The 23412-nt window shown below is 35.4% G+C and overlaps 1 protein-coding gene across 2 annotated transcripts in view; it reads left to right on the forward strand.

Annotated features, from left to right (window-relative positions):
• Ccser1 (coiled-coil serine rich protein 1) overlaps positions 1-23412 on the forward strand; it is a 1108363-nt gene that overhangs the window by 604605 nt on the left and 480346 nt on the right. The window contains exon 10 of one of the 2 annotated variants that reach the window (XM_034511176.2): positions 7039-8102. The exons of the other annotated variant lie outside the window; for it this stretch is intronic. Within the exon in view, the coding sequence (XP_034367067.1) occupies positions 7039-7098 (60 nt within the window). The 3' untranslated portion in view covers positions 7099-8102. Of the gene's footprint in view, positions 1-7038; positions 8103-23412 lie in introns of those variants that run through there. 2 annotated transcript variants of the gene reach the window in all.

Consider the following 23412-nt stretch of genomic DNA (forward strand, 5'->3'; position numbering starts at 1 on the left):
GGAAGCTCTTAAATATCAGTGAGAAAAATTTTATTCTTACTATGTTTTTAAGAGGTTGCCTTTTAATAAATATGACTGCTTTTAAGTGTAAATTTTTATTTCAATTAGTACATTAATTTTATTCACAATAATTCACAAAATGTGTCTTTTAGTATTAGAATTTTAAGTAAAATTTTATTTATATGTGTTTAAAACCATTTCTAGAAAGTGTTTACTACATTTGATCACTTTTAAAATATGTAATTGCTAGATAATTCATCAAATATTAAGTTGTCCTGATCAATTTATGTATTACTAATGGCTTTGATTTGACTATTTAAAAATGGCCAAATTGTGGAATCACTCATATTTTTTATCCAGTCCAGACTTACACTCTAGAAAAATAATAGGAAAATTTACATTATACATGAAGACATTGAAAGAATTTCTCAGTTCTTTTTTATTTTTATTTTTTCTGTGTAGTTTAAAACTTTTACTGGCTTTACTAAATTTCATTTAGGAGCTACTACTAGAATTTAATATATAAATATCCCTTAAGTATATTGGAAGAGTTTATCCTACCTCATTTGGGACAGTGCTGTGGAGGCTTGCCTTTTGCTACAGTTGTTGATCAGCCTTATTTTAAAGTGGGAAGGTTATTTTTTAATCAAGCTGATAAATTATCTCAGTTGAGTAGCTGTCAGTTCAGCCTTCTCATTGGTTCCTCACAACCCGTATTGTATTAAATCTTCCTGGCTAGACTACATTGCTGCCTTCATCGTTCATATTCAGAACATCCGATAGTGTATTCATATGTCCTGAAACTTACCAAAAAAAAAATGTCTCCAAATGCTCCATTTGTTAATATGCACTCAAGGCAGGTATTTCTGTTTACACCTACATATTAAATCATGAATTTAAAGATTTACAAAGCTTTATTTTAATCAAAAAATTATTTTTTATATTATTTTATTAAATGATCAATAAAAAAAAATTGGTTAAAAGTGCTAACAGAAAACATATGACACAGAATCTAGGCTTATTCAATATTGCTGGTCCTAAAAATTAGAAAATCTCTTGAATTCATATTCAACAAATATTACTTTTTGCCTGGATGCTTTCACTTAAAAGCCTCAGATAGTCTCCTATAGCATGTTCAGTTGCTTAATCTGCAGAGTTAAAGATAACAAATAAAAAAATAATAGAATGCATCAGAAGGTTTTGGGTGCATTGTGAAAAGAGAGGGGACTCAGGAAAGTGTGACTGATTGTGTGTGAGGCTGAGTATGGATGGTGTCAGAAGAATTACACAGGGGCACTGACACAGATAGGGGTGAGCTGTGTGCCTTGGAAGAGAAAAGAACATATCTTTGAGAAACTCTATTATAATATTCTTCTGAAGACACTTTGAATGTCTTAGTGACAGCATTTTCATATCATTGCAAAGGTCCTGGATATGAATAGTCAGATTAGCATAGAGACCACCTAGTATGAAAAAGGGAACTGTGTTAATAAATTTGGAAACAGATTGTGTGGAGAAACTGACACAAAAGAATACAGCCTACATGTAGGAAGAGGACCCAGACTTCCTGTGTTCTGTGACCTGGGAGCAGAAATAGTGATGAAGTAAGCCCCACCATTTCCACTTGACATAAGAAAAGAGAGTAAAGCTAAATGCAAATGTTCCTGATAATTGCATATGTATTTTCTCTAGTCCATTTCCCTCTCCTCCCTCCATGTTTCTTCTCTCAAGAAGAACTGAAGTAAGCACATTTGTCCCTTAATATCGGACAGTTTTGTCCAGGACATCCGCTAGAACTATGGTCAAGTACTCAAGAGTCCAGTAGCTAAACATTCTGTTGTATATGAGGGGTCATCTCCAGGTCACAGTCAATACGTTATGCAATATAAACAATCTGTAAGTACCTGCTTTATTACTTGGGAGTTAATGTTTTTAGTCACTTCCTTCACCCATTGGGATTTGAGGGTCTTCAAGCTTATATAACTTTTGCCAGTGAGAAAATTGACAAAAAGACAAAAGACTTTGAAATTGATAGATTGAAGGTGCTTAAAAATAAAGATGTAAAGCGATTTCATAATGTAGTCATAGAGAATGAAGAGAAAAAGTTTCATAAATGTATTTATACAGAACTGGCACAGGAGCAGGAAATTTTAGAATATTCCATTAGAAAGTTTCTTAAAAGCATGACAAATATATCATTAACCTTATGCACTGTAAAGTAAGAATGCAGGGAAATGATACTCTTTACTGATGCCATGTTAAGATGGTAATTACAATTGTAAATTTATGAAGCTGAATTAGTATATAGAAAAATCATACCAAAGAGTATAATTTGCAGTTCAGAATACTTAAAGAGTCAGTTCTATAAATATCAGAATCATTTCAGATTTATTTTATGAATTTTATTTTTATGAATTTTATGTTTATAAATGCATTTATGGATTTGGACTTAATTCATCACATTGATGTTTTATTCCAATGCAGTAATTTTCTAGAAGAAAATAGTATAAAATGTTTATCAGTTTCTTCAATTTTAAGGAAAACCTGGAACTTGATGAGTTGTTTATTCTCTAGGCTGAAGCTGAGACTGATGTAAAGCTGAAAATATGTTTTACAACTCTCTGCTTCTGCAAAGTAGGCTGCAAAACTACAACCAAAACCTTCTTTCCTGGCTGTTTTGAGACAGGGTCTTATTAGTTCCTCAGCTGGAACTTAATAATGTAGTTAGTGTACAATGGCCAAGAACTCATGTAAGCACTTCTGCATCAGTAACAGGCCTGAGCTACCCCATCAGGCCTAAAAGAATACTTTTTAGTTAATAGAGGTTTTACAAATATGCATTGACTCTGAAAGAATATAATTCATTTTTAATGACAATATCAATAATATTACTCACAAATCTGAGTTATGAACTGTGAAACTAAAATATATTTATGTAAATTATAACATAAGCAAATATTAGTTAATGTGAGTGTACATTTTTCACCTATGAAAGCCTTTTCTGTCACCTTGTCACATAAACAGAATCACATCTCAATATCACATACATAGCCCAGATAAACTTAAATTTTGCCATTTTAAATGTAATAATTACAGTTTTACATAGTAAAATATGATTTTTCTTAATGATATAACTGAATATTATTTAATTGTATGAACAATTAGTCCTTTTTATATATCTTTAAAACATATTTTTTAATGAATACCCTTGTCACATGCACACTGTCTGATTAGGAGATTATTGAGAATATTATAAAGTAGAATGATCCAAAACTCCTTAAAGGTATCTATAAAAATCTGCCAGCAGATATGTTTCCATACATATGTATATGTATACATGTACATATATGTATATATATATATATATATATATATATATATATACACATACACACACAAACATATATATACTCCTAAAATATGCCCTCATCAGCATTTTATGTCAGAGATTATGGAAAATAACACAAATACTCATTAATAGAGTTTATTTGATAAAACACTGGTCCACTATCAAATAGAGGAAATTTCTTCAAAAAGAAGAGGAAATCTCAATATTCTCATATAGAGATGTCTTAGACATTAATAAGTTGATACAACTTATGAATCTATTATGTAGTACCTCCCTTTATCTGTCTGACTCATAGACAACTCCACAAGGGGATAAGAAAGCACTACGTGAGAAGGAAAGCTAGCTAGTGCTCCTGAATAGAGATTACATCAAGGAAGCTTCCTTTGAATGTGCCTGTAAATGTGGTTTGAATGGAAAAGGAAGGGGTAAAAGGCACTTGACATACCTGAATTTAATTGGACATCAAATGGTAACATACATCTTAGAAGTGAGTTTCTTTTTTTATACATCATGATTTATAATTTATTTAAAAATAAAACCTAACATATTACTATACTCTGCATCATCCACCAGAATTAGAAAGCAAGAAAGACACAAAAATGAACAGGCCAATGGCAACAAATATTTCTCTCTATAAAAATAGAAGTTGTATAGACAAAAGAACTTGAGTTTGGACACAAGTAAACAAATCTATCCATTCATGCAATGCCTTTGTTTGTCAGCTTCACACCAACCAGTACTATGTGTGTACTGGGAAAACTTGATTGATGCCCTATGTGTGGCTGAGCTCTACAATCTTCATTTATTTTATAAGTACGTGAATAAGCAGAAGAAAAAGAAAATCAATTAGTAAATTAGAGATGAGATTCTTTCTACAAATGGACAAGATGAGATTAAAAACTAGGTATGCCTTAAAACCGTGTTTCTTGGAGTGTCATGGAGTGAAAATTGCTGTTAGTACTATGTTACGACATGCCTCACAGTACTTACAAGGCATAGTAAAAGCTCTCAAGCAGTAAAGTATGTTACTTCAGCTCATCTTGGTAGACACACATGCAGAATAAAATACTAAATAAGTATTTCATCCGGCAAAGCTATTTCCTTTAGGTATAGTGTTTGATTGTTAGTAAATTAATGTATCCCTTTAAAAATTTGTCCTAACTTTAAATTTATATTTATATTAATTTTCAAGCATATATTTTCAAAAGTCTTTTTAAATATTACTGTTTGAGAAATGCTTACCAGATAATCTTCCATTGAATTCTAATCTAGAATACATATCTGAAACGACTTCATTATTATTTTCTTTTATTTTTAAGATTATAATATAATTACTGTACTAATGCATTCAAAACCTCCTATATATCATTTTTGTTCTTCAAAATTAGGGCATTCTTTTACACCAATTGTTATTACATGCATATATATGCATGTAAATACACACATATACATATATATACATATATACATATGTATGCACATACATATTTTTAAATATAGATATATTCATGAATAAAGTTGCTCAGTCTGCATATTGTTACTTATATGTATGTTTTCATGGCTGACCATTTAGTGTTGGATAACCACTTCATGTACTCTTCCATGAATAAAATTACCCATGACCTGAGGTCAGTATTTCTATTTTGCTCAAGCTTCCAGAATGGCATATATAGCTTGATCATGCTAGCCCTTTTTGTCCTGGGAATACTTTTATTCCAGCCCATTGTGTTAAAGCTTGCCTTTATCAACATCAACATATTGGCAGCCAAAGTACAAGGCTTGAACTGAAAATGTAGATGTGAGTTTCTAAATATGACATTTTGCCCATTTCTCTAGTTAGAGACCTTCAATGAGCCTTCTTTTCAGGGCAAAGGGAACTACTCTCCACTTCACTCAGCAGTATAGCTCTGTCCACTGCAGCAATGTCCTCAGAGTGGGAATTTGAGAACATTCAAGCCTTTCAGCCTCATTTTCTGTATGCACTGAAGAACCTGCATGTCCAAGTAATGAGCAGTATTCTGTGAGCCAACAGACAAATTTCCCTTGCATGCTATTAAAGTTTAACACTATGTACACTACATTGCACACATAGTCACACACAGAAACACACATATGCATTCACACTGCATGTCTCAGTCCATTTTGGAGTATAAAATTTGAATTTCTTAAACCGCATGACTGTTCATATTATCCATTTTCTAATTGTGTGAATTTGTAATACCATCTACTGTTCTCATACAGAACTGCTCTGAAGACACTACTAGGCCCTGCACATATTTTTATACAGCTCCTTTGTGTGGAGTCAGATAAGAGGGTTTCTTTTTTAATTGTTTTATTTATTTACATTCCAAATGTTGCCCCCCCCCTTCCTGGTTTTCCTTCCTAGAAATTTTTGCCCCTCTCCCCATCCCCTTTGCCTCTGAGAGGGTACTGCCCCCACCTACTGCCTACTCATGCACCCTCTCCCCACTTTACACCACCACCACCCCCAGCATCTTTATTGCCTGAGCCATCAAGTCTCTACAGGCACATTCTGTCCCACTGAGGCCAGACAAGGTTGCCCTCTTCTACATATGTACCAGGAGACACGAATAAGCCCATGTAAGTTCTTTGGTTGGTAATGTAGTCTCTGGGAGCTCCCAGGTGTCTGGGTTAGTAGATATGTTGGTTTTCCTATGGGGTGAAGATTTCTTTTTTGTGTGGAATTCCTTCAGAATCTGCCAGTGCTACATGTGCTACAGATCTTATATGTCATTTTACTTTATATACTGACACATGGCACATATGTACACACAGAATATCATTGGTACATAACACAATATAATTGTGTTAACAATTTTGCTGTCCTTAGAAAACAGTGAACTATTCCACATTTCTTAGACATTACACTTCCTTTTGTGAGTATTTTCTTTTTTTATTTGATATTTTATTTATTTATATTTCAGATGTTATCTCCTTTCCCCATCCTCCCCATTAATCCCCTATCCCATCCCTCTTCCTCCTTTTTTTTTTTTTTTTCTTTTATACCATTCAAATTACATGTAAGTATTAAGGTCAGTTCTAGGTTGAGAAACTAGCAATACAAAAGATGCAAAACAAGGAAGAAAATAAACACAAATAGTCAAAGAACAAGCAGGACAATAAACAGAGTCCTGTGATCACTCCCATGATCACTATTTCTATGGGTTTATTTTCTTTTAAAATGGGTGAAATATTTTAATTTCTGATCATGTGGAGTTCCAGCATTAATCACAGACTAAAGGATTGGAGTAATAATCGCAGTAGACTAAGGAAATCATCTTGGATCTTTGTGTGTAGGGCTTGGATAGTAATTGTAGTACACAAACTCTTCAAGAGAACTTTGTACTACTGGTCAATTATTAGGCTGTTTATCAGGTTGTTTTTCACTTGAGAAATGCATAAAGTGTTGAGGAAAACTATTTTGTACTTGTTTGAAAGAAGGAAAAATTCATTTTTATGCCAATGTTTCATTCTTTCCATTTACCTCAATAAAATAAATATTCTTTGTAAATGCTAATAACAAATTTTGACATAAAATTACCAACAGAAGAGTTTCATGTCAATCTGTATTTTTTTATTTAAGTATTTATACATTTAAAATCTTCATTTAAAATTTCATTTTGTTTTGTTATTTGCCATTCATTTCTTTTTGTTTTCTTCTTTTCAAGGCCCTGTGGAATCCTACATGCACTGGAAGCTTATTTAAACCAGTATATATTTCAAGCTAGATTTAGTAATCATTTGACCACAAATAATTCATCACTGATCTTTGATATGTTAAATATTGAGTGAAATCAATTTTTCTATGAATCCTTCTGTTAACTATTTTGCAGAATGTGTAAGACAGAAATTGTTTCATCCTAAGCACTGTATACTTTTGCATTTCTAAACAATTGCCACAGAATATTAATGAAGATTCAATGGACCTGTTTGCTTTTACTTACTGTATTTTTTATAAGAACATATCCTTTTATTTAAAGATAATCTCCATATACAAATTCCTAAGATGTGATATTCCACGTGGCAGTAACATTATTTGATCATCCTCTTTATCTAGATCATTCAGGCTTCTTTTTTGTTGATAAACTTTGTGCTAATTATGTTACATTCTATATGCATCAGACAGATTGGAAATGAAGCGTTTGTTACCTCATCTTAGTGGGGTAGTTCCCAAGGATGAACTGGATTATTTGTAACCTCTTTCCATCACATTAACACGAGGAGGTGACACTGGGTATCTTCAAATGGAACAAGTATCTAACCACAGAATGTAATTCAGAAACAGAAGAAAATTATGTTCTTAAAAAGCAGATAAACAAACTTAGCTATTGAATGAAGTTTGTTGATGTATGTGGTATAAGAAGAGGCCTTTACCCTGAGTTAAACCTCTGTGGGTCTCTTTCTCTTGCCTTCCTATAATATTCCCACCTTATCAAACTTCAGAGTGTCCAGAAGTTACCCATGAGAGGCACAGTTTGTAAGGATCATTCAGTGTTATAGGCAGGATGTTGTTCAGTAGATTGGCCACAGGGCTCAGGAGAGAAAAGGAGGTCTCAATGAGCCACTACTCTTTGTAAGTACACAATAAAGTAATTCTAATTATCAACAGTAATGTATAGAAATATGCCATTAAATTATTTGGATCTTTATGTTACATATGTATGAATGACCAAATGCTGGGTGCAAACTATGGTGTTAAATAAAGCTATAAATATTTTTATTTACACATGAACATTGTATGTGCTCTTATTGATTTTTATCTATTTAAGCATTATTTTAGGATCTAACATACTAAAACATTTTTGAATTTTCTAAGGTTTTCTAGAGTTTATTCACTTCTTTTAGGTGGTTTACATGTGAAATCTTTATATATAGACAAGGCAATATGTCATTCTCTTTTGTAAAGCATTCCCATCATATACTTTTTTCATCAACTTGAATAGTCAGAATATTTTCAAGAGGAATTCAATTAAAGACACTATGAAGTGACAACAAAGACCAAATCAGGGGTCAATTACTAGATAACAAAAACCACTTTTGATTTCCTCAAAAGCTATGAATTATCATCTGTCAACGCAGAGGAAACAAACCACGTTCCTCAAAGATACAGCTTCAGGATTGCCCTTTATTTATTTATTTATTTATTCATTTATTTTATTAATTAATTATCTAATTTACTCATATCCCAAATGTTGTCCCACACGGCCCCCATCTCAGAGTTTTTCCCCTATTCCTCCTCCCTTTTGCCTCTGAGAGGGTGCTCCACACCCCCCCCAGCATAGCCCCTCTTTGGAGTATCAAGTCTTTTACAGGATTAGGAGCATCCTCTCCCACTGAGGCTAGACAAGTCAGTCCTCTGCTACATATGTGCCTTGAACCTCAGACTAGTGTATGTAAACTCATAAGTGGCTTAGTCTCTGGGAGCTCCCCAGGCTCCTGGTTACTTGACACAGTTGGTCTTCCTATGGGGTTGTCATCCCCTTCAGCTCCTTCAATCCTCCCCTCCCCCGACTCTTCCATAGTCGTCTAGGTCCTCAGTCAAATGTTTGGCTGTGTGCATCTGCATCTGACTCCTTCAGCTGCTTGTTGGGCTTCTCAGGGGACAACCGTGCTAGGCTATCTACAAGCACAACATAACATCAGTAAGAGTATCAGGGTTTTTGTGTCACCTCTGGGATGGATCCCATGGTGTACCAGTCACTGGTTTGTCATTTGTTGAGTCTATGCTCCTTTTTTGTCTTGCATTTCTTTTGGACAAAAACAATTTTGGGTCAAAATATTTGAAGGTGGATTGGTGTCTCCATCCTTCCACTGGGGGCCCTGTCAAACTACTGGAGGTTGTCTCTTCAGGTTCCATCACTGTTAAGAATTTGGCTAAGGTAATTAACTCACATTGAGTCTGTAACCTCCCCCATCCCAGGTCTCTAGAATTTTCTAGAGGATCCTTCCAGTACTTGCAGCTGCGTATTTCCATTCACTCTCCTGAGTTTCTCCTTTCGGGCTTCTCTTCTGTCTCCCTCACAAACTGATTATGTGCCCCTTTTCTCTTTACCTCTTCCCTCTCCTACCCAGGGCCCTTTCTCCTTGTGCCTCACATAATTATTTTGTTCCCCCTTCTAGGTATAATTGAGGCATCCTCATTTGGGCTTCTTTCTTGTTTAACTTCTTAGAGTCAGTGGGTGTATCGCCCTTTAATAACAACACTTTACATTGTGATCTTGATAACTCTCTTGACTTTTTCCACTACCCCCCTTTCCCTTTGTCTTTTTCTCCATTAGTGAATATATAAAAACATGCTCACAAATTACTACTTTCAATTTCAAAAACATAATTTATCGTTTCAGAATTTTTCACCTGTTTACTTTAGAGGATGATTTTTTAATATCACTCTTGATTTAACTATAGCAGTATCCCTTTGCAAGTCTTACTCAATAGCATAAATCATGTATAAAATAGCAATTGGGTATTATAATTATTTTTATAAAAATGTACGAACAGTATTAAAATAATCATCTTCATTTCATGGAGCACACACACTAAAGCTAATATTTATTTTCAACAGCCAAAAAATAGGCATAGGGTTTCTGTGAGTGCTGCAGTTTGTATATTACCATTATTTATTGATTAATAAAAAAATGTCTGAAAATGTACTTACATATTAAATATAACATGTATCCTTATTTATCCTAGAAACATAAGAAAGTATAAATTAACAAATATGCCTGTTACGTTGTGGTTTTTACTTATTTATTCTTATAGGTTTGTATAAATTGGATTCTATTCTATTTTAATTTTCCATGTATAAATCTTTTCAAAGAGTTACTTGTGACATGTTCTGCTCATAGAGTAATTGCCATCACACTGTAGTATGCTTGCACATTATAAAGAAAAATAGTCAGTCCCCTCTGTTGTGTGCATACATCAAAGCATTATGTGCCATACCTTCACTGTGTCCAGTAAAGAAAAAATTTAAAATAAGAAAGTTTTGTATCAGACAATGACAACTTAAATTTGTTTAAAAACCAACAACATTGTTACCAACTATTACATATATTTGTAGATGATAGCTATTAAGATATTATAGGCAAGCTTTCTGTTTCAGATATAACTCCCTGATTTTCAATAGAAATACAATTGCTTTATTTTAAAATGTCTTCTAAATGTTACTTAAAATATTAAAAGACAAAAAGGCACCATCAAGTTTGTGTGTGTGTTAAAGAAAAGTTAAAATTATTTTCAATTTTACAAGAAAAAAACTATTACCATGCACTTAAACAAAAAATTATATGCTTCTCTTTACTAGATTAAATACAAATTTAAAAGATTAAAGTTAAGAAAAGAAAGGAAAGGAAAAGCCTGTATATAAGGATATTTTCACATGGTGGTGCTGAACAGAAGACTCAGGAATTAAAAACACTTGTTACCCCTATAGAAGACCTAAGTTAAGTTCCCAGAACCCACATGGTATCTAAGAACCACCTATTTCTAAGAAATGTGACTCCTGCTTCTTACTTCCTCTGGCATCAAGCACACACAAAGATTATTTTGTTTTTAAGTTATCTTCATATTTCTCTCTTCATTAATATACAAATTATCTGCTTTTGTTGGTCCCAGAGTTGTCTCCAGTTAGTCTACTTCACTTATAATTTTTTCCTATATTGTCTCTTGATCATTCAGAAACATTAACATCTTGTTCATTTTCTTGAAAGATTATGTTTGACTACTTCTCATTAGTTTGTTTTTTAAAAACTGACCTCCAGAGACTATCACTACCTTAAAACATATTTTTAAGAGTCCAGTGGTATTTAACCACTACAAAAGCTAAAATGCCATCAGATTACATCTAAAACCTGGGACCAATGGCTGAACTTTGCTCTAACCCAGCTATCTATATCCTCATCGCTCTATTTGGTCAACAGTTTGTTTTGTTCTGTAAAATCAAAACACTGATTGTGGAGCACAGAATTTGAGAATACCTACGTCTATGTTCCTAGACCACAGGCATTCATATTTGTCTCCAGAATAAATTCTCTAATTTCTTTTGAAGTAAAAACTGCATTTTTCATGTTGACACATTCATAGTGAAGAAAGGATACTATTTCCTAACTGCCAGGAAGACCAGTGGCAAGTGTGTGAGAATTTTTTTCTGATGTAGGGAAACAGTAGCTGGGTGATGCTCCTGAGTTGCTCACTTAGATGTACTGTCCCTTTAAGTCTTCAATAAAAGGAAAGTAACTCAAGGTAGAGAAAGTATTCATTCACCTCCACAGGGAGTAAAAGCCACTCTTGCTTCTCTACCATCTATTGTATTAAGGTCCAGCAGAAAGCATAGGTGTGTCACACAATTTTGAATTCTCATATAAGTTTTAAGTTTTATGTTAAGAGGGATAACAAGATATCACCTAGGACAAAAGATGGAGTGAGTGTGAGGGCAATGGCTTCATGCAGAAATAAATGAGTTGATTTTCTTTACACACCGCTTCATGTTTCCCAAATGGATTATGTCTAAAAAAATAATTTTACTAATTAAGTTACATACCCTATACATTTTCATAAAGCATTATATGTATGTATCTGAAAGTCTCTATCATTTAGTTGTAGGCACACGAACTTAGAGAAAGATTCCTGAAAATTAATGACTGGTCTCTGGACAACTGATCTGGCAAGTCAGTCATTCAGGTACAGCAGGAGTAAAACCTTATGTGTATAGAAACACATGATCAATGGGATTATTTCCTTATAGTTTGTCATCAGAATCAAAGCTTCAGAAAAATATTATTGTTTGTAAGAAAAAATCATGTCATCTATTATATAAATTGTATATGTATATTGGGTTATAGAGACAAAAAATGTTCAGTACCTTACATGAAAATCAAATGCACAAGAGTTATAGATCTTACTCAGTAAAATTTTCTTTGATGGGAGTATCCATTTATCATGTATTTAATACCCAACATTCTTTCTTCTACCTCTTATATTCTGTTGGTGAGGATTCCTATTTGATTTCCTAAATTTCTCCATTCCAGATTTTAATTCAGTTTGGGTTTTCTTTGCTAATTTTGATTTCCATATTGAAGTCTTGAACAGTTTTATTTACTTCCTTCTATTGCTAATGTTTTCATAGATTTCTTTAAGTGGTTTATTCATCTCCTTTATATGGATCTCTATTATCTTCATACAAGCTGTTTTAAGGTCTTTGTCTAATGCTTCAGCTATGTGGTAATACTCAGGGCTAACTGTAGTAATGTTACTGGGCTCTTGAAGAGATGAATTGTCCTGGATCTTATTGTATTTTTACACTAATGTGTAAGCATTTAAGTCATTGAGGAGTTAATTCTAAATCTGATATCTGGTCTTAAGTTTGTTGAGTAGGTGGTTTGTTCCTTGGCTATTTTTGCTGTCTCTGTTTCTTAGGAGGGTGTGAAAGCAGTATGTCTCCTGGTAGGATATTTTTCTGGGATCCTGATAGGTGTGGTCCCTGGGATCTGTGTTTCTAGGTATTAGGATTCGACACTTAGAAATGGAGAGTTCTTGCTTGGTGGTGAGGGTTCACAGGATGGGGAGCAGGCTGATTCATAAGGATCTGGGGAAGAGAGCAATAATAGCTTACAGATGGTAGTCTGGTACAGAACTGGGGATGAGAGTGGGGGTTTGAATATGGCAAAAAGGAGGTAGAGTGAAGACTTACAGCACGTTGATGAGCTTGCTGGCCTACCTGCTTCTCTGTTAGGTTGAGCCATTGGGTTCCCAGAGAACACCTTCTGATTTGTAGAACAAAGGATTGAATGGGGAAGAATGTTGGAGAAGTAAATATTCATGATCTACAGGAGATAGGTGAAGAGAGGTATGGGAGACCACAGGAGGTAGTCAGCTACAGAGATAGAGATGACACTGGAAACTTGGAAGTAGAAGATATAAGGAATAAAGATCTGCATGTTATCATATCTGCTTCTTTGGCTACAATAACCTGTGAGTTCCCAGGGAATGCCCACTGGAGCTAGGAACTGGGAGAACATGATCAGTAGGGAAAAGAAAAGTTGGAGGAAAAGATCTTTGTGATCTTTTGGAGAAGGTGGCAATGGAAGAGGTGAGGCAATGGCAGGTGGTCGGGTCCAGAGCTGGGAGTGAGTCTGGGGATAGGATTTGCAGGTGAGTAGGAAGAAGAGATCTATAACTAACTTATGTTTTTTTTTTTTTTTTTTTTTTTTTTTTTTTTTTTTTTTTTTTTTTTTTTTCTGGGTTGAGGGGCTTGGAGTGTTCCCAAGGAAAGTCTGCTGTTCTTTGAGGTTAGGATAACAGGATGCATAAGGTGGAAGGTTAAAGGAGAAGGTCAGAGTGATCAGTTGGTGATGTAGGCAGAGGAAGGGAAAGCCTCAGTACTTGGTCTACTGTAAAGGTGGAGATGAGACTAGAGAATTGGATTTAGAAGAGAGAAAGAAGAGGTGAAGCTCCACAGTTAGGCTACCTGCTTACCTGACTGGAGTCTTGATGTAACTATTTTAAGACAGATGATCACACTTGACAATATTTACCTCAGAATCATTATTGTACCTGTCAGAGTAATTTATTGTGACATTGTTGTCCTAGCAGCATATTTACTCATTTACCTTCCCACTACTTTATCAATAAACACATTTTTCTTCCGAAAATATCTCTAGAGATTTTAAGTGACAAATAAATGTCTTAAATGTGTGAACAAAAATGACTTTCTTATTCCTAAATAAAATGCTTTGTTTGCTACAGAAATAGATCATTTCCACCAACTAAGACATGTAGGTTTAACGCATTCTTTCTCCTGACTAATGTGATTTAAATCTTCCTATGTTGTCTCCTAAATCATCTACTACATTTTAATCTTCAGGATACAAACATAAATTCTCCTTCTATCCCTCATTACACAATGCACATTTTTACTTAATGAGAAAGTCTTCTATTGAATTTTTTTTCTTAAACCTGGCAAGCTGCATTATTCTGCATGAATTGTAAATTTAAAGGTAAAAGGAAATGGTTGAGTTGTTTACAGTTTAGTGACTCACACTCTTTTAGCTGAGTCAACTATTTTAATTTCAAAATAAATAAGTAAACATGAATGTATTAAGATTTTGATGAGCACAACTCTGAAGTTTTTGCTTTCCTAACCTCAGTCTCTCTGGATTTGTACAAATATATTCACCATAAATATGCATACACAATTAGATGCTAATTTGTTTATTTTATTTTTTATTGGATATTTTATTTACATTTCAGATGTCATCCCCTTTTCCCATTTCCCTCCCTAGAAAACCCCTTTCCCATACCCCTTTTCCTTTTTGCTTTTATACAATATTTTTTAATGTTAATCAAAGGCTTTATAAGTTTGGTAATGCTAAATCCGAACTGTAACCCAATACCCAACCTAGATATATCAACTATCTTTGACTAATTTTTAACCAAACATTTGCAGAGTATAAAATGTATCATGTCAAGTTAGAAGAAAACTTTATTCAGAATTTGAGAAATGCCATTTTTATTTGTTCTAAATATTTTATTATACATATATGTTTTTAAGTATATCATATAATCTAGAGGAAATACTTATAATTTCAGAAAGATTATTAATTTATGTGTTATTTTTTTCAATTTGAAATCCTTTCAGTTGAATTATTAAACAGATTTATACATTTCATGGTTAGTTTTTGCCACTTGACAATGATTAACCCTACATTACAAAATATGTAACATGTAATACTGTAATAAAATATATTAATGTAATAATGTAATAAAATATAACAATGTAATAAAAATATGTAACACTGACAATTATGAGCATATTATGCATTGTAAAAATAAGAGGCTGAAATATTCAGGAGATTAGGTTCAGTGTGATGTCTTTAAAAATATTCACAAAAACAATGGCATATGTGAGTTTCCAGAATTTCCATTTAATTACTTATTCAGGATTTTTTTGTTTATTGAAACATTTGCTGAACATCTATAGTATGCTGCCTCCTGAGATATAAAGCCAAAAAATATCATAAACCAGTTTACCATATAAGTAACATTTAGCATGATTTTCAGTTATGATCACAGTACTTTTTAAATTATAATTACAATATCAAAAACATATTCCAGGTGATCATTTCAGATCAAAGTATATTTTAACACAATTTGTGGTCAACTTCCAGCTTATTGAGTTCAGGGATTATGCCATATCTTGTTTCACAGAATGAGAAATTAAATTGATGTATTACATACATCATTAGTATCAGTCACACAAGAGCTTTTTGTGTTATGTGTACTTTTGTAGCTATGCTATTTGATTGGCTTAACAAGACACCAATATATATGCCTCATGGTTAGTTCCATCAAATATTTAAGAATTATTTATATATAGAAAATTAAGTATAAAGTGATATTACATGACATAAAATTTCTAAGAAACTAAATAGTCTAAGAGAATTTTATGATTAATCTTATGATTTATTTTATTTTATATTTTATTTACATTTCAGATACCATCCCTTTCCCCATTTCCCCTCCCTAGAAAACCCCTATCCCATGTCCCCTTTTCCTTTTTGCTTTTATACAATTTTTTAAAGTGTTAGTCAAAGGCTTTATACATTTAGTACTGCTCAATCAGAAGTGTAACCCAATACCCAACCTAGATATATAAACTGTCTTTGACGGGTGGAGACACATGGACATCTGCTTCCTTGCCCCCCCCTTCTCTCTCTTTCTCTCTCTCATCACCTTGCTTCTCCTCTCCTTCATCTTCTCCTCTCCTTACTCCAACTCTTCCTCTCCATAATCCTTCCCCCTTAGCTCCTCCTACATATCACCCTTCCTGTTAAAATAACACTTTTCTCTCAAAATACAATTAGAGCATAATTATTCCTATTTTTACCAGTGGGGTACAAGATAATCCTAATACCCAGTTCATTATTTTGTTGACTAACCAGAACCTCTGTCGTCTCTCCTAACTAAAACACTTAGTTTTGAACCTGGCTTTTTTTCTTGGCTTAGAATAAATGTCAACTGAAAACCTTCCACTCAGATCTTTTCTCTCAAAGTAAATAGCCAGGATTGGCTATGAGACTATAGGTCTTTAACCCCGTCAGAAATCTAGAATGACTGAGTTAACTGAAATTATGGAAAGCACAAAGCATAGCTTCTAAAACTTAGCCAATTTGTAGAGACCACTGAACACCTGGACAGCCCTTATACTACAGAACATTGGAGCATCGAATCTTCAGCCTTCTGGCCCAGAATCATCTGACAGACCTTAGTGCTGCAGAATTATTAAGGGCTGATTACTCTGTCTAGGCAGATATAATCAGTTGACTATTCTACAAGTGTGTCCTTTTCTAGACAGTAATTGGTCTGTAGATGGAAAGAGGCAATTCTTGCCTAGTGACTGTCTCTGTACAACTGGAGTATCTCCAAGGATGCTCAATTTCTTCTTAGAATCCAAGACAGGAAGCTGTCAGGAGCAGACAGGACTCTAATCAAAATGAACATTAATATAGAAATGTTTGTAACATCAATTCTGTGTACTTCTGACGTTTTGAAAACCAACTATCCATATAAGGTAACCTGGACTGTTGTCTGTTAACTCCTCTCAGCTATTTCTAAATAAAACATAGAGAACACCTTAACAATAAACTCCAAGCCATGAATTTGCTATAGTCCCTTAACTCACAGGCTAACCATCTCAAATCTGTTAAAAAAGTTAAAGAATGACTGGGTTTAAGCCTTGTATTCCTAAATGTGTTATACAGACACAATGCCCATGAGAGTACCAATATTCATCTCATTTTTATATCAATAACAAACTTGTACCAATGAAAACCTAAAATTTGAAATTAAATTTTGTACCATTTAAGAAATTATAACTTCATCTTGATACTAATTATACAGATTTCTACCATTAGGTTATGGCTATGCAATAAGTCCTAACTAATCCTCCCTGTTCCAACAAAACTACTACTTTTCCCTAGAAAGATAGACCAATATTAACCACCTTAGTCCCCAAGCCCAGGGAATAGGGGCACTGACTCTTCTTTAACTTCTTCAAGCTGATTAAGGGCGTTGAGATATTAGAAGAGGGGTGGGGGGAAGAGTAAGTTGATAAGCCTCTGACACTGTGTCTTCACTGCATCCAGATTAAATTCCAGGACATTGGAGGTTTGGGCAGGTCTCCTCAGTATGCTTGATGAGTAGATACACCAAGGCTTTGTATTCTGCAATATACAATTCTCAAAACAAGTTTTAGTTATCAATATGATTTTTTTAGAGGGCTGACATTTTATTAAAGATTTTGGTTCTAACAACTTTTCTCTTTTTTCCCTTTTTAAATTGGTTATAATATTTACATTTCAAATTTTATCCCCTTACTCCATTCCCCCCACCACCCAGGAACCCCTTATACCATCCCTTCTCCTTGTGCTTCTGTGAGGGTGTGATTTTCCTGTTTCTATGATGCTGTTTCCATTAACATAAACTACCTCCTAAATTTCTAAATCCTTCCATTTGTGTTATTAAATCACCATTTTTTCCTTTCTTCTTTTCTTTTTTTTGTTTTTTGTTTTTTTGTTTTATTTTTTAAATGAGGTATTATATTTACATTTCAGATTTTATCCCCTTACCCGCACACTTTCTCCCACCACCCAGAAACCTCCTATCCCATCAGTCCCCTCATGCTTCTATGAGGCAGTGCCTGCACCTATCCCCCACACTACCCCCTCCTCACCCTCACTTCCCACCCCCATTCTGTGTTCATTTTTTATGGGACCAATAAATTCCACTCCCACCTATGCCTGACAAGGCCATCCTCCCCTACACTGGAGTCCTAGGTCCCTCCCTATGTGCTCCCAGGCTGGTGGTTTAGACCCTGGGGGGCTCTGGTTGTTTGGTATTGTTGCTTTCCTCCTGGGGTCACAAACCCTTTCTGCTCCTTCAGTCTTCTAAGTTCTCCATTGGGAAACCCTTGATCATAAGAGTGATTAGCTGTGAGCATCATCCTCTGAATGTGTTAGTCTTTGGCAGACCTCTAAGGAGACAGCTATATCATGTTTTTGACAGCATGCACTTCCAGCCATCCACATCAGTGTCTAGCTTAGGTGACTGTACATGGGATGGATACCCAAGTGGAATGGTTTCCTGATGGCTCCTCCTTCAGTTTCTGTCCCATGTTTTGTTTCCATATTTGCTCCCTTGAGTATTTTTGTTACTCGTCCTAAGGAGAACTGAGGAGTCAACTCTTGGTCTTCTTTCTTCATGTGCTTCAAGTGGTCTGCTGGTTGAGTCTCCACTATTCCAAGCTTTTGGGCTAACATCCGCTTAACAGTGAGTAATTACCATGTGTGTTCTTTTGTGATTGGGTTAATTCACTCAGGATAATAATTTCTAGATCCATCCATTTGCCTAAAAATTTCTTGAATTCATTAATTTTAATACCTGAGTAATACTCCATTGTGTAGATGTGCCACATTTTTTGTATCCATTCCTCTGTTGAGGGACATCTGGGTTCTTTCCAGCTTCTGGCTATTATAAATAAGGCTGCTATGAACATAGTGGAGCATATGTCCTTATTATATGTTGGAGCATCTTCTGGGTATATGCCCAGGAGTGGTATAGCTGGATCCTCAGGTAATGCTATGTCCAGTTTTCTGAGGAACCGCCAGACTGACTTCCAGAGTGGTTGTACCAGCTTGCAAACCCACCAACAATAGAGGAGTGTTCCTTTCTCCACATCCTTGACAGGATCTACCATCACCTGAGTTTTTGATCTTAGCCATTCTGACTGATGTCAGGTGGTATCTCAGGACCTGGTCCTGCAGATGTCCCACGGCAGTGTCCCGGCTGGTGGCAGGGCGTGAGTGGGGAAGGGGAGATTGTCTGCCCCTGTCGCTGGCGTCTGCCATTGTTGCTGGCTAATCTTCTCCAGGTGTTGCCCCTGCTACTCCGTGTTGAACTGGTCCAGGCTCGGGCCAGGCCGATAAGGAGCCAGTCTAGCTGACGGAAAGGCAGCCAGGCGTTCCAGGCAGGCTCCAGGGAGAGCCAGCTGGTTGCCAAGTGGTACAGCTCTTTGTTTAGCCGGGGAATGCAGCTAGATAGCAGAAGAGCCTAGCAGGCTCTGAAGCGTTACAGCTCTTAAGCCGGGAAGTGCCGGCTAGGTAGGAGCCCAGTGGGCTCTAAAGGGTTACAGCTCTCAAGCCGGGAAGTGCCAGCCAGGTAGCGGCGGCGGGTCAAAGGCCAGGTAAAGGAGAAGGGTTGCGGGCGGGTCAACGACGAAAGGAAGTTCACGGATGCCTGGATGGTTCTTGTGTGTGTTTTACTTCTCAATTAGGCTCAATATATACAGTTTGGGGTGGGTGAAGGTTTTAGCAACAGGTAACCTCATTGGCTTAGTCTAGGTTTTGGGGATGCCTCATATGCATGTGAGGAGAGCCTGGGGCACCATTCCTACATGACCCGATGGTCTGGTCGTAGACCTCTCAACCTCTCTGAGGGAGGGGCTGTGAAGCGGTAAAGGGCAGAAGCTGAGAGCACCAGGGGGCCAGGAACAAAGCCAAATGGCCTACTGTCCCTCAAAAGGGTTTCCGGGGTTTGAAACTCTTTCAACCAGACACCTGGTTGTCTCTCAGCTCAGTGCCCTACATCTCAGTGTTGTTTTGATTTGCATTTCCCTAATGACTAAGGATGTTGAGCATTTCTTAAGGTGCTTCTTAGCCATTCAAGTTTCCTCTACCGAGAATTCTTTGTTTAGCTCTGTACCCCATTTTTAATAGGGTTATATGGTTGTCTAGAGTATAGTTTCTTGAGTTCTTTGTATATCTTGGATATTAGCCCTCTTTCAGACGTAGGATTGGTTAGGATCTTTTCCCAATCTATTCGTTGCCGTTTTTGTCTTGTTGACAATGTACTTTGCCTTACAGAAGCTTTGTAATTTTATGAGGTCCCATTTGTCAATTCTTGATCTTAGAGCATAAGCCATTTGTGTTCTGTTCAGGAACCTTTCCCCTGTGCCTAGATATTCAAGGGTCTTCCCCACCTTTCTACTATTAGTTTCAGTGTATTTGCTTTTAAGTTAAGGTCTTTTATCCACTTGGATTTGAGCTTTGTACAAGGAGATATGAATGGATTGATTTGCATCCTTCTACATGTTGACCTCCAGTTGAACCAGCACCATTTGCTGAAAATGCTGTCCTTTTTCCACTGGATGGTTTTAGCTCCTTTGTCAAAGATCAAGTGACCATAAGTATGTGGGCTCATTTCTGGATCTTCAATTCTATTCCATTGATCTTCCTGCCTGTCTCTGTACCAATACTATGCAGTTTTTATTACTATTGCCCTGTAGTATAGTTTGAGGTCAGGGACGGTGATTCCCCCAGAAATTCTTTTTTTGTTGAGAATAGTTTTTGCTATCCTGGGTTTTTTGTTGTTCCAAATAAATTTGCAAATTGCTCTTTCTATCTCTATGAAGAATTGATTTGGAATTTTGATGGGGATTGCATTGAATATATAGATTGCTTTTGGCAAGATGGCCATTTTTACTAAATTAATCCTGCCAATCCAGGAGCATGGGAGATCTTTCCATCTTCTAAGATCTTCTTCTCTTTCTTGAAGTTCTTGTCATACAGATGTTTCACTTACTTGGTTAGATTCACTCCAAGATATTTTATATTATTTGTGGCTATTGTGAAGGGTGTCATTTCCCTAATTTCGTTCTCAGCCTGTTTATCTTTTGAGTATAGGAAGGCTACTGATTTGTTTGAGTTGATTTTATATCCAGCCACTTTACTGAAGTTGTTTATCAGGTTTAGGAGTTCTCTGGTGGAAGTTTTAGGGTCACTTAAGTATACTATTATATCATCTGCACATAGTGAAATTTTGACTTCTTCCTTTCCTATTTGTATCCCTTTGACTTCCTTTTGTTGTCTAATTGCTCTAGCTAGGACTTCCAGTACTATATTGAATAGGTAGAGTGAGAGTGGTCAGCCTTGTCTAGTCCCTGATCTTAGTGGGATTGCTTCAAGTTTCTCTCCATTTAGTTTGATGTTGGCTATTGGCTTGCTGTATATTGCTTTTACTATGTTTTGGTATGGACCTTGAATTCCTCATCTTTCCAAGACTTTTAACATGAAGGGATATTGAATTTTGTCAAATGCTTTCTCAGCATCTAGGGAGATGATGATGTGATTTTTTTTCTTTGAGTTTATTTATATAGTGGACTACATTGATGGATTTCTGAATATTGAACCATCCTTGCATTCCTGGGATAAAGCCTACTTGATCATGATGGATGATTGCTTTGATGTGTTGTTGGATTTTGTTTGTGAGAATTTTATTGAGTATTTTTGCAGCAATATTCATAAGAGAGATTGATCTGTAGTTCACTTTCTTTGTTGGGTCTCTATGAGGCTTAGGTATGAGCTTAATTTTAGCTTCATAGAACGAATTGGGTATTGTTCCTTCTGTTTCTATTTTATTGGTGGGGAGATTTTTAATGACCGCTTCTATTTCCTTAGGGGTTATGCGACTGTTTAGTTGGTTCATCTGCTCCTAGTTTAACTTTGGTAACTGGTATCTATCTCAAAAATTGTTCATTTCATCCAGATTTACCAATTTTGTTGAGTATAGGCCTTTGTAGTAGGATCTGACGATTTTTTTTAATTTCCTCTGTTTCTGTTGTTATGTCTCCCTTTTCAGTTCTGATTTTATTAATTTGAGTGCTGTCTCTGCCCCCTTTGGTAAGTCTGGCTAAAAGTTTGTCTATCTTGTTGATTTTCTCAAAGAACCCTGGTTTTGTTGATATTTTGTATAGTTCTTTTTGTTTCAACTTGGTTGATTTCAGCCCTGAGTTTGATTATTTCCTGCCGTCTACTCTTCTTGGGTATATTAGCTTCTGTTTGTTCTAACGCTTTCAGGTGTGCTGTCAAGTTATTAATGTATTAATGTATGCTCTTTCCATTTTCTTTTTGTGGGCACATAGAGCTATTATTTTTCCTCTTAATATTGCTTTCATGGAGTCCCACAAAGTTTGATATGATGTGTCCTCGTTTTCATTTAATTCTAAAAAGTCTTTAATTTCTTTCTTTATTTCTTCCTTGACCAAGTTATCATTGAGTAGAACATTGTTCAGTTTCCAAGTGTATTTGGGCTTTCCACTGTTTTTGTCCATTTCAAAGACGTGTCTTAGTCCATGGTGGTCTGATAGGGTACAAGGGATTATTTCAATCTTTTTGTATCTGTTGAGGGGTGTTTTGTGACCAATTATATGGTCTATTTTGGAGAAGGTACCATGAGGTGCTGAGAAAAAGGTATATTATTTTATTTTAGGATGAAATATTCTATAGATGTCAGTTAAGTCCAATTGGTTCATAACTTCTTTTAGTTTCATTGTGTCTCAGTTTAGTTTCTGTTTCCATGATCTGTCCATAGTTGACAGTGGGGTGTTGAAATCTCCCACTATTATTGTATGAGGTGCAAAGTATGCTTTAAGCTTTAGTAAAGGGCCCTTGCATTTGGGGCATAGATGTTCAGAATTGCAAGTTCCTCTTGGTACATTTTTCCTTTGATGAATATGAAGTGTCTTTCTTTATCTTTTTTGATTACTTTTGGTTGAAAAACGATTTGAAATTTATTTGATATTAGAATTTCTACTCCAGCTTGTTTCTTGGGGCCATTTGCTTGGAAGATTGTTTTCCAACCTTTTACTCTGAGGTAGTGTCTGTCTTTTTCACAGAGGTGCATTTCCTGTATGCAGTAAAATGTTGCGTCCTGTTTATGTATCCAATCTGATAGTCTATGTCTTTTTATTGGGGAATTGAGTCCATTGATATTAAGAGATATTAAGGAAAAATGAATGTTGTTTCCTGTTATTTTTGTTATTGGCGATGGTTTTATGTTTGTATAGCTACCTTCTTTTAGGGTTGTTGGAAGATTACTTTCTTGCTTTTTCTAGGTTGTAGTTTCCCTCCTTGTATTGGAGTTTTCTACCAATTATCCTTTGAAGGGCTGGATTTGTGGTAAGAAATTGTGTACATTTGGATTTGTCATGG

The sequence above is a fragment of the Arvicanthis niloticus genome, chromosome 9 (genome assembly GCF_011762505.2).
Source record: "Arvicanthis niloticus isolate mArvNil1 chromosome 9, mArvNil1.pat.X, whole genome shotgun sequence".
Classification (NCBI taxonomy): Eukaryota; Metazoa; Chordata; class Mammalia; order Rodentia; family Muridae; genus Arvicanthis; species Arvicanthis niloticus.